The 13346-nt window shown below is 32.3% G+C and overlaps 1 protein-coding gene across 1 annotated transcript; it reads right to left on the minus strand.

The window, feature by feature from the left end:
• Nucleotides 1-923: 923 nt before the first annotated feature.
• On the minus strand, nucleotides 924-2477 carry THG (tRNA-histidine guanylyltransferase). The gene is made up of 2 exons (XM_074132731.1): nucleotides 1717-2477; nucleotides 924-1626 (listed from the first exon to the last, which is right to left on the minus strand). The coding sequence occupies exons 1-2, from the start codon at nucleotides 2314-2316 to the stop codon at nucleotides 1336-1338; spliced, it is 891 nt and encodes a 296-aa protein (XP_073988832.1). The 5' UTR covers nucleotides 2317-2477; the 3' UTR covers nucleotides 924-1335.
• Nucleotides 2478-13346: the final 10869 nt, after the last annotated feature.

A 13346-nucleotide genomic window follows, 5' to 3' on the forward strand; every position in this document is an offset into this window, starting at 1 on the left:
ATTTAAGCATGCTATACAGAAGTTTTATTTTTTTGTTGCTTATCTTGCTTCTTATAGGGATACTAACACGCTAGCCAATAATTATAAATAAAAATGTTAGACATGAATAATGAGATTCTATTCCATCTTATTTTACTATTTCCAGAGCAATTTTGACGAAAAGTGCCTTGTGCCATAATTTGCATTATAAGATGCCGCAGATTGGGTGAAACATTGTCCAAGAGGCAGTATGTTTCATCTAGTAGAATTAGTTTAGAACTAGAGTCCCCAACAGATATAATTTTATAATTAATACCTTTGTTAATAAACCACTTCTCTTTTCTTTTTTAAAATAGCTATGGTCAAATATATTCTATGCCCTGGAACCATGTATATTTGAACTTATCTCAGTTTGAAAAAGTGCAGAGGATAAAGAGGTCTCGCAAATTAAAATATTGTATTACCAGAGAAAAGTGTGCCATGTATGCAAGGATAGTAGAAGGCGCATCAAAAGATTACCAAACCCCTGGAAGGCGGCGTTGCCACACCAGATTCTGTTTCTGTTACTGCCAACCACCATCAAAAAAACCTTTTTTTTCAATTATCAAACAGTTCTCCTAAGGCTTTATCAAGTCTTTATCTTGAGATGTACATCGTAGCTCTACTAACACTTTAAAATTTCTAAGAGTTCAATTTTCGTTGCCGAAATAAATATTTATAGTTTTACACTGATTAGATGAGAGACTCATTTCCTTCGTTTCGTTTCATCTTTATTTCAATTAACCATAATCTGTATGTATATATGTAGTTGCTGCTTTTGGTGATACTTGTAATTTATAAATATAAAAATGACATTTAATGTTTTAAAAAGTTAATTTTTTTTCAAAGAAATATTTTTTATTTTTTACTATTGGACAAGAGAAATAAAGTTATCAAACGCTAAGTCAGCATTATTTTGGTTGATTTTTTTCTATTTTACGAGGAAATATGTTCTTTTTATTGTACAAGTTCAAAGAAATGATTATCAGTAGTTTTTGCAATAATGAAGAAATAAATAAAGGTCAAAAGGAGTAGTTAAAAATTAAATCTTAAAGCTAGAGCTTAAAACAATATGTTCAGCTTAAGGATAGCTTATAGCATCTGTAGAATTCATTTATTAAGACAACTCTATAATGTTTAGAGCTCTCTTCTTAAAGGAAATTTTCTTGGTACTTAAGGAATTTGAGAATAAGAACAAAATGATTCTAAGAAATTCTCTTACTTTTTGAGCTTGTTAGTTCAAATGATTGTAAGGTAAGTCCTAACTAGACTAATAATACCTCTTAATTTTGTAAATCTCATTTATGTAATAAAATCTTATTTTTTTCCTTCATAAAATTCTATGTCCTCTTTATACATTTCAGAGGGTACCGACTTCATTGACAGAATCTCTGTATGTTGTTCCCAAAATTTATTTTTAATTATATCACCATGATAAGGACAAATCACAAGTCTAGATTCCTTTTGGTTAGGAAAGTTCATTAACTTTCTGATTAATGTAGTTCCTTTTCGAAACATTTCTGGTTCATTGTTGTAATTTATTTTAAATTCTTGGAACAGTATTTCGTTCTTTTGGCTGGCCAATGTACCTCTTAATGTTTTTTCGGCCTGGAAAGAAAGTTTTTCATTAATTTAGTTTTTAGAAAATTGAAAGAAATCCAAATGTACAGAATGGATGCAAATAAAAAATATACTAGCCTCAGAGTTGGTGAGTCCTCCTTTAATAACGAGTGCCCAAAAACATGTGTTGTACAAATTGTTAACGTGAACATCAGCTTGCCTCCAACTTAAATAATCACGTAAATTATCATCAGTTGGATATAAAACAATTCTTGCATCGAAAGATGGTGCATACATCAGTTTTTTCTGATTGAAATATTCATTCCAATAAAAAACGTAAGACGAAGAGAACAGACTACTCACAAGAGACATTAATTTTTCCCCCCTACGATTATACTGTGAAGTATCTTTTCTAAAAACAAAACTGTACTCATCACTATGACCGAATGCTATTACAACATCTCTGAATTCGCACATCACGTTCGCTGCACTTCTGCTCATTAATTTCAAACCTCTTACATCATTCGGTTTCTCAAACTCATGGATTTCAGTAAATTTGTGAAATGCTTTACCGTCTACTCTAACAACTATCCAACAATTTTGGAGACATACATCTTCTTTCTCAAACGTCCGTACATATTCAAACTTACTTTTAGCCATGCTGAAAATATAAATCCCTCTGGCAACGGTTACAGTAGCATAATTATTTACACCAAATTTTAAAAAATTAAAAACCATTAGGGATACAGATTTTAAAATCACGGAATTATCTACACCTTGTCTTCACGCCATTTCAAGTATTTATTCCATAACTGTAACCTTCCTTCAAATTAAGAAATCTTCAAGGGTTAGATAGATTAATTTACAAATTGATGATAACAGTTGATATCTGATAAAAAAATAAATAATAAGGATGAAAATAAAAGGCTCACATTCAAATAACTTCATTCAATTCAAAGTATTGTCAGGCAATTTACTGCATTAATACAATTATTACGTTATTTACAATAATAGTTTTAATTTTACTCCATAGATAGCGCAAACTGTCCAAAACAGCTATTATTTGCTACTGTTTAGTTCCTTTTTAGGTTCATAGATAGGGTGACCAGTGCTAATTGCACTTACCTTGTCTGCTTAGAAAAAAGAATGAAGCACATATAAAATAAAATCTTTGTCGCTTTTACTAAAATTTTCAAACTTTCTACTAACAACATTCTATGCCATAATTAGATTTTACACTTATTTGGATAGTTATGGATGTAGAGGTTCATAAAAAAAGGAAAAAACAGAAAATCCTCATCGGAATTACTAAAAATTCCTTAGTTCATCTTCTTTCTATTTCTACGCCTGGGTTAGATAATATGTAGTAGGTCGGCTAGTTTCTGATGTAATTTAGTCAAAAAGGAAATAATGGATACAGTTGCCTAGTATTACTAGAAATTCCTTATTTTCTCATTCTATCGTTCCTTTTCAATGACTGGGTTGGATAATACACCTCTATCTGCTAGTTTTGGGTACAGAGTTTCTCAAAAAAAGGGAATAATAGAAAATCTTGGCTATTTTACTAGAAATTCCTTATTTTTTTCAATGCTCATGATGGATAATGCACCAGGTCACTTAGAGGTGGTTGTAGAAGAACAGAAAAAAGCAAGAAAATAGAAAAACTTTGTTAGTTTTACTACCAATTCATTAGTTTCTTATTCTAAGTTTTTATTAGTATGCCCGAGTTGGATAGTACATAATAAGTCGGCTCGTTTTGCATGTAGCGTTTCAGAAAAATGGTAGAAAAGGTAAATCTTTGCTAGTATTACTAGAAATTCCTTATTTCTACTTCAAAAATTCAATTCATTTACCAAGGTTTGATCACACATATTAGGTCAGCTAGTTTTGTAACAAGAAGTTCAGGAAAATTGAAAAAATTAGGTAAACTTTCGCTAAAATTTCCTTATTTTCGTCTTCTAATATTGTACATATTTCTTAGCTGTGTTTGGATACTAAACAATAGAATGGCCAGTTTTGAATCTAGAGGTTTAGATAAATTAAAACAAAGGAAAATCTATTGTATTTTATTGGAAATTCCTTACATTCTACTTCCAAAGTTCGATTCTAATGCCGGGGTATGATCTTACAAAATAGGTTGACTAATTTTAGGCTACTCTGCGTGAACAATCCACTTTTCTCTTAGTTATTGAGAAATCAGAATCTTTTCAGTAACACCAGACGAGAATTCATTATTTTGCCAATAATTCTGCAAACGTATCTTCTAATTAAAGGCTATCGTGTATATAAAATCACTTTTTGTCTTAAAATTATTAATACACTGAAGCTGAAATAAATTATTTGTTTTCAAAACTAGACCAGAATTAATTATTTTTCCAATTACTTTGTAATGGTAATTCAAACTTCAGGAGTGAATTGTATTGTACAAACAAGATATTCCAAATTTGAAGTTATGTTTGCAAAATAAAAGGAAAAATAAAGATTTCTCATGTTAGCTGGAAAGATAGTGGCTCCCGCTTATTAAATAAATAAGTGAATTATTAAATAAGCCAGAGAAGGATTTACATTCAGGGTAGCATGGATTTTGAGTTACTATTGCTAAATAGAAGGAAAAGTAAGGAATTCTTCCCTAGTTTGACTGGAAAGATAGAAATTACTGCATTAGTGATTAATAAGGAAGTATGGTGTGGAATGTACTCACAGAGTAGCCTGAATTATGAGTTACGATTGGACAATTAATGCAAAAATATTGAATTTTCGCCTAGTTTGACCGGATATATTAGCATTTCTAATATTTTACTAATTAAGTCAAAATGGAATGTATACACCGCAGTGCCAACGTCAGCACATTCCTTCTAGAGACCGTCGACACAGGCCTCGCCACAGTTGAGGTGTCATTCAATTCGGAATTTTATGTAGATGAGCAATAGGAGTGGCTAAACCACCCATCCCTATGTGACATAAAATGCTCTTACAGCTATTAAGGGGAAGAACTGCCGTCGTTAACATTATCGACGTATGAATTGATTTTCATGAATAAATTAAAATTTAACTTGAAAACTCATGTAGATAAGGCCTTTTAAGCTTTCCACGGAGTTTATTGAAGAGGAAGGTTTCCCTAGAAAATGAACTCTTACAATATAAATAATAATAACCATGTAAATCTTGGCCCGATTTTGATGAATATAGGAAAGAAGAAGAATGTAGAGTGCGCGACACTTAAGTACCCACCTGCTCTTTGGGAGAGAATTGCAATAATGTTATTCACCGCTAAAATTATCTTTGCCATTTTAGGAAGAAAAATTCTATTTCTTTATAATATTCCATTCACTTCTTAAGAATGAATACGGGTAATCAAAAGAGACAAGATCCAGTTTTTCAAATGTTATTTACTTCATGATTTTCAACAAAGATCGACCCACGAAGCACAAACCCATATTACCCTTAAAATTAACTATCAAATACATAAACAGCCTTCCTATGAAATTAGGATGAAATTCCGACTTTTTCCTGTAGTTTTTACTCATGACTTTTCAAAATAGATCAACCCATGATGTACAATCTAGGGTTAGCCTTAATAATAACTATCAAATACACCAACAGCAGCCTTCTTGTGAAATTAGGATGAAATTCAGACTTTTTCCTGTAGTTTTTACTTCAGACTTTCCAAAATAGATCAACCCATGATATACAATCTAGGGTTAGCCTTAATATTAACTATCAACTACCAAAACAGCAGCCTTCCTGTGAAATTAGAATGAAATTCCGACTTTTTCCTGTAGTTTTTACTCCTGACATTTCAAAATAGATCAACCCATGATGTACAATCTAGGGTTAGCCTTAATACTAACTATCAAATACACAAACAGCAGCCTTCTTGTGAAATTAGGATGAAATTCTGACTTTTTCCTGTAGTTTTTACTCCTGACATTTCAAAATAGATCAACCCATGATGTACAATCTAGGGTTGGCCTTAATATTAACTATCAAATACACAAACAGCAGCCTTCTTGTGAAATTAGGATGAAATTCTGACTTTTTCCTGTAGTTTTTACTTCAGACTATCCAAAATTGGTCAATCCATGATATACAATCTAGGGTTAGCCTTAATATTAACTATCAACTACAAAAACAGCAGCCTTCCTGTGAAATTAGAATGAAATTCCGACTTTTTCCTGTAGTTTTTACTTCAGACTTTCCAAAATAGATCAAACCATGATGTACAATCTAGGGTTGGCCTTAATATTAACTATCAACTACAAAAACAGCAGCCTTCCTGTGATATTAGGATGAAATTCCTACTTTTTCCTGTAGTTTTTACTTATGACTTTTCAAAATAGATCAACCCATGATGTACAATCTAGGGTTAGCCTTAATAATAACTATCAAATACACCAACAGCAGCCTTCTTGTAAAATTAGGATGAAATTCAGACTTTTTCCTGTAGTTTTTACTTCAGACTTTCCAAAATAGATCAACCCATGATGTACAATCTAGGATTAGTCTTAATATTAACTATCAACTACAAAAACAGCAGCCTTCTTGTGATATTAGGATGAAATTCCGACTTTTTCCTGTAGTTTTTACTTCAGACTTTCCAAAATAGATCAACCCATGATGTACAATCTAGGGTTGGCCTTAATATTAACTATCAACTACAAAAACAGCAGCCTTCCTGTGATATTAGGATGAAATTCAGACTTTTTCCTGTAGTTTTTTCTCCTGACTTTTCAAAATAGATCAATCCATGATGTAAAATCTAGGGTTAGTCTTAATATTAACTATCAACTACAAAAACAGCAGCCTTCTTGTGATATTAGGATGAAATTCCGACTTTTTCCTGTAGTTTTTACTTCAGACTATCCAAAATTGGTCAATCCATGATATACAATCTAGGGTTAGCCTTAATATTAACTATCAACTACAAAAACAGCAGCCTTCTTGTGATATTAGGATGAAATTCCGACTTTTTCCTGTAGTTTTTACTTCAGACTATCCAAAATTGGTCAATCCATGATATACAATCTAGGGTTGGCCTTAATATTAACTATCAAATACACAAACAGCAGCCTTCTTGTGAAATTAGGATGAAATTCTGACTTTTTCCTGTAGTTTTTACTTCAGACTATCCAAAATTGGTCAATCCATGATATACAATCTAGGGTTAGCCTTAATATTAACTATCAACTACAAAAACAGCAGCCTTCCTGTGAAATTAGAATGAAATTCCGACTTTTTCCTGTAGTTTTTACTTCAGACTTTCCAAAATAGATCAAACCATGATGTACAATCTAGGGTTGGCCTTAATATTAACTATCAACTACAAAAACAGCAGCCTTCCTGTGATATTAGGATGAAATTCCTACTTTTTCCTGTAGTTTTTACTTATGACTTTTCAAAATAGATCAACCCATGATGTACAATCTAGGGTTAGCCTTAATAATAACTATCAAATACACCAACAGCAGCCTTCTTGTAAAATTAGGATGAAATTCAGACTTTTTCCTGTAGTTTTTACTTCAGACTTTCCAAAATAGATCAACACATGATGTACAATCTAGGGTTGGCCTTAATATTAACTATCAACAACAAAAACAGCAGCCTTCCTGTGAAATTAGATTGAAATTCAGACTTTTTCCTGTAGTTTTTACTTCAGACTTTCCAAAATAGGTCAACCCATGATGTACAATGTAGGGTTGGCCTTAATATTAACTATCAACTACAAAAACTGCAGCCTTCCTGTGAAATTAGAATGAAATTCAGACTTTTTCCTGTAGTTTTTACTTCAGACTATCCAAAATAGGTCAATCCATGATATACAATCTAGGGTTACCCTTAATATTAACTATCAACTACAAAAACTGCAGCCTTCCTGTGAAATTAGAATGAAATTCCGACTTTTTCCTGTAGTTTTTACTTCAGACTATCCAAAATAGGTCAATCCATGATATACAATCTAGGGTTACCCTTAATATTAACTATCAACTACAAAAACTGCAGCCTTCCTGTGAAATTAGAATGAAATTCAGACTTTTTCCTGTAGTTTTTACTTCAGACTTTCCAAAATAGGTCAACCCATGATGTACAATGTAGGGTTGGCCTTAATATTAACTATCAACTACAAAAACTGCAGCCTTCCTGTGAAATTAGAATGAAATTCAGACTTTTTCCTGTAGTTTTTACTTCAGACTTTCCAAAATAGGTCAATCCATGATATACAATCTAGAGTTACCCTTAATATTAACTATCAACTACAAAAACTGCAGCCTTCCGGTGAAATTAGGAAGAAATTCTGACTTTCTCCCGTAGTTTTTGCTTCAGACTTTCCAAAATAGGTCAATCCATGATATACAATCTAGGGTTACCCTTAATATTAACTATCAACTACAAAAACTGCAGCCTTCCTGTGAAATTAGAATGAAATTCAGACTTTTTCCTGTAGTTTTTACTTCAGACTATCCAAAATAGGTCAATCCATGATATACAATCTAGGGTTACCCTTAATATTAACTATCAACTACAATAACTGCAGCCTTCCTGTGAAATTAGAATGAAATTCAGACTTTTTCCTGTAGTTTTTACTTCAGACTTTCCAAAATAGGTCAACCCATGATGTACAATGTAGGGTTGGCCTTAATATTAACTATCAACTACAAAAACTGCAGCCTTCCTGTGAAATTAGAATGAAATTCAGACTTTTTCCTGTAGTTTTTACTTCAGACTTTCCAAAATAGGTCAATCCATGATATACAATCTAGAGTTACCCTTAATATTAACTATCAACTACAAAAACTGCAGCCTTCCTGTGATATTAGGATGAAATTCCGACTTTTTCCTGTAGTTTTTACTTCAGACTATCCAAAATAGGTCAATCCATGATATACAATCTAGGGTTACCCTTAATATTAACTATCAACTACAAAAACTGCAGCCTTCTTGTGAAATTAGAATGAAATTCAGACTTTTTCCTGTAGTTTTTACTTCAGACTTTCCAAAATAGATCAACCCATGATGTACAATCTAGAGTTGGCCTTAATATTAACTATCAACTGCAAAAACAGCAGCCTTCCTGTGAAATTAGGAAGAAATTCTGACTTTCTCCCGTAGTTTTTGCTTCAGACTTTCCAAAATAGATCAACACATGATGTATAATCTAGGGTTGGCCTTAATATTAACTATCAACAACAAAAACAGCAGCCTTCCTGTGAAATTAGAATGAAATTCAGACTTTTTCCTGTAGTTTTTACTTCAGACTTTCCAAAATAGGTCAACCCATGATGTACAATGTAGGGTTGGCCTTAATATTAACTATCAACTACAAAAACTGCAGCCTTCCTGTGAAATTAGAATGAAATTCAGACTTTTTCCTGTAGTTTTTACTTCAGACTATCCAAAATAGGTCAATCCATGATATACAATCTAGGGTTACCCTTAATATTAACTATCAACTACAAAAACTGCAGCCTTCCTGTGAAATTAGAATGAAATTCAGACTTTTTCCTGTAGTTTTTACTTCAGACTATCCAAAATAGGTCAATCCATGATATACAATCTAGGGTTACCCTTAATATTAACTATCAACTACAAAAACTGCAGCCTTCCTGTGAAATTAGAATGAAATTCAGACTTTTTCCTGTAGTTTTTACTTCAGACTTTCCAAAATAGGTCAACCCATGATGTACAATGTAGGGTTGGCCTTAATATTAACTATCAACTACAAAAACTGCAGCCTTCCTGTGAAATTAGAATGAAATTCAGACTTTTTCCTGTAGTTTTTACTTCAGACTTTCCAAAATAGGTCAATCCATGATATACAATCTAGAGTTACCCTTAATATTAACTATCAACTACAAAAACTGCAGCCTTCCTGTGATATTAGGATGAAATTCCGACTTTTTCCTGTAGTTTTTACTTCAGACTATCCAAAATAGGTCAATCCATGATATACAATCTAGGGTTACCCTTAATATTAACTATCAACTACAAAAACTGCAGCCTTCCTGTGAAATTAGAATGAAATTCAGACTTTTTCCTGTAGTTTTTACTTCAGACTTTCCAAAATAGATCAACCCATGATGTACAATCTAGAGTTGGCCTTAATATTAACTATCAACTGCAAAAACAGCAGCCTTCCTGTGAAATTAGGAAGAAATTCTGACTTTCTCCCGTAGTTTTTGCTTCAGACTTTCCAAAATAGATCAACCCATGATGTACAATCTAGGGTTAGTCTTAATATTAACTATCAACAACAAAAACAGCAGCCTTCCTGTGATATTAGGATGAAATTCCGACTTTTTCCTGTAGTTTTTACTTCAGACTATCCAAAATAGGTCAATCCATGATATACAATCTAGGGTTACCCTTAATATTAACTATCAACTACAAAAACTGCAGCCTTCCTGTGAAATTAGAATGAAATTCAGACTTTTTCCTGTAGTTTTTACTCATGACTTTCCAAAATAGGTCAACCCATGATGTACAATGTAGGGTTGGCCTTAATATTAACTATCAACTGCAATAACAGCAGCCTTCCGGTGAAATTAGGAGAAAAGTACAATTTTTTACTTACATTTTTTCAAAATAGATCAAACGTAATTCAGAAATGCACAATGATGGTGCACAATCACAATCCAAAAAAAATGATGATGCACAATTGGCCTACTTTGAAGAGATATAAGTAAAACATACTAGAAAAAGTCAAACTCATCTCTTTATTTTAATTGATGGCTGTGGCTTTTGTAGATGATAGTTAATATTAAGGCTAACCCTGGATTGTACATAATGAATTGATCTATTTTGGAAAGTCTGAAGCAAAAACTACAGGAAAAAGTCAGAATTTTATCCTAATTTCACAGGAAGGCGGCTGTTTTTGCAATTGATAGTTAATATTAAGGCTAACCCTAGATTGTACATCATGGATTGATCTATTTTGGAAAGTCCGAAGTAGAATCCACCAGTAAAAGTCGAAATTTCTTCCTAATTTCACAGGAAGGCTGCTGTTTTTGTACTTGATAGTTAATATTAAGGCCAACCGTAGATTGTGCATCGTGGGTCGTTCGATTTTGGAAAGTCTGAAGTAAAAACTACAGGAAAAGGTCGGAATTTCATCCTAATTTCACAAGAAGGCTGTTGTTAATGTATTTGATAGGTAATTTTAAGGCCAACAGTAGATTGTGCATCATGGATTGACCTATTTTGAAAAGTCTGAAGTAAAAACTACAGGAAAAAGTCGGAATTTATCTTAATTTCACAGGAAGGCTGCTGTTTTTGCAGTTGATAGGTTAGTTTAAGGCCAACAGTAGATTGTGCATCATGGATTGACCTATTTTGAAAAGTCTGAAGTAAAAACTACAGGAAAAAGTCGGAATTTATCTTAATTTCACAGGAAGGCTGCTGTTTTTGCAGTTGATAGGTAAGTTTAAGGCCAACAGTAGATTGTGCATCATGGATTGACCTGTTTTGAAAAGTCTGAAGTAAAAACTACAGGAAAAAGTCAGAATTTCTTCCTAATTTCACAGGAAGGCTGCTGTTTTTGTACTTGATAGTTAATATTAAAGCCAACCGTAGATTGTGCATCGTGGGTCGTTCGATTTTGGAAAGTCTGAAGTAAAAACTACAGGAAAAAGTCGGAATTTATTCTAATTTCACAGGTAGGCTGCTGTTTTTGCAGTTGATAGTTAATACTAAGGCCAATCCTAGATTGTACATCATGTGTCGATCTATTTTGAAAATTCAGAAGTAAAAACTACAGGAAAAAATCGAAAATTCTTCCTTATTTCACAAGAAGGCGGCTGTTTGTGTGTTTGATAGTTAATATTAAAGCCAACCCTAGATTGTGTATCATGTGTCGAGCTATTTTAAAAATTCAGAAGTGAAAACACAGGAAAAAGTCGGATTTTTTTCCTAATTTCACAGGTAGGGTGCTGTTAATGTATTTGATAGTTAATATTAAAGCCAACACTACATTGTGCATGATGAGTCGGTCTATTTTGGAAAACTATAATTAAAAACTACTGGAAAAAGTGGATCTTTTCTTTTAATTTCACAAGATGTCTGCGTTTTTTGTAGTTGATAGTTAATATTAAGGCCTACCCTAGATTGTGCAATGTGGGACGATCTATTTCGAAGAATTGTAAGTAGTAACTACTGGGAAAAGTGGAACTCTTCTCCTTATTTCATGGATTTGCGCCTTTTTGTGTATTTAATGGTAGTTGAATTGTATGTAATTCTTGTTAGTTTCACTGGAAATATTTAGTTTTCTGCTTGAATGCATTAATAAGGAGGCCACAGGTGGATTGTACACATAGTGTAGCCTAAATTTTGAGTTACGATTGTAAGACAAAAGGGAAAAATGAGGAATTCTGCTCTAGTTTGATTGGAGAGATGGGCTTGAATGGTTTAATAACTAAGTAAGGGGTGGAATGTACACAGAGGGTTCAGATCGGGGGCATGGCCTATTTATTTAGATCGTTTTAATTACTGTTTAATGTCAATCTAGTTTGCTGACGCCGCATGATTTCCTCTACGAAGTGGCCCGCTGAGGCTCTGCCGCCCAAGGGCCCATAATCCGGGAGCCGGCCATGTTAGTTTTATTTTAAGTTCTTCAATTTCTGTTTCTGCCAGTCGTACAGTAGCTCGGCTACTTCGTTTGTAGGTTATTAGAAAATGAAATAAAATAGAAATTAATAATATTACTATAAATTTCTAATAGGATGAAAAAATAAATGCCAGTTGCCAGTTTCATTCATTGAAAACTTTATTATGCCTAGCTTTCGACCTAGGGAATAGGTCATCTTCAGGGCTAATTTACAAAGTACTATTTTACAAGATTAGGGGGTTGATGTGTCTTCTATCTTGTCTGTTCATGGACTATGGACATGGTATTGTGGCATTGTTATGTGTCATTGTTTTCTTAAAAGTTTTATGGGTCTTTAGTGAATATGTAGAATAAATGTGAGAAATAATGTGAGCTAAAATTTACTGAAAAACACTGCTGCAAAAAGCTGACAAAGTTAAAGAATTGCTATTTTTATAAAGGCCTGTTTCGTTCATTAGATAATTATTTATCTTAAATAACTGAATATTTTAGATATACATATTTTAATAAATTAAAGAAATGAATTACTGGCGGTTTGATTATGTGTTATAGTTATAAGTTTAATTTAAATAGGAAAAATTGCATTAAGTAATAAATAATAATAGCAATAAAATATAATTACTTGTTAAAATATTGTGATAGTTACTATTGTTTTTTTAATTAATAATATCATAATTGATTAAACTATTTAATTAGGTTGGCTATGTTGTTCATTAGAATAAAATATGTTCACATCTCCTGCCAGTTGGCGGGCGCCATATTCGTTGAATCTAATCGTAGCTACTTATTAGTTCCGTTTGGTTGTGTCAGATTATTATAATGTGCAAGATATTCTTTACATTTAGTTTTATGAATCTAAAAGTTCTTTTGTTGTGTTAAGTGTAAGTGTTCAGTGAATTAAAGTGTTGTGTAATTTGAGTTTGTATTATGAAGATAAGACAGCAATGAATCAGGTATGAATTTGATCATCTTTCATTTTATTGTTACTACTTTTATGATTAATGGTATATTTGTTTAAAACATTTTACTTTCATATTTAAGTTAGACTAAAAACATTTGGAATTTATTATTTGCGTTAAAATTTAAATTTATATTAATGATTAATATTTGATGGCGATAGTATTTCTCTCGATTTTCGCTACGAGCGCTAGAGTTAAAGGAGTGATGGTAT

The sequence above is a fragment of the Rhodnius prolixus genome, unplaced genomic scaffold, assembly GCF_049639745.1.
Source record: "Rhodnius prolixus isolate KJV_2025 unplaced genomic scaffold, Rpr scaffold_4, whole genome shotgun sequence".
NCBI classification, from domain to species: Eukaryota; Metazoa; Arthropoda; class Insecta; order Hemiptera; family Reduviidae; genus Rhodnius; species Rhodnius prolixus.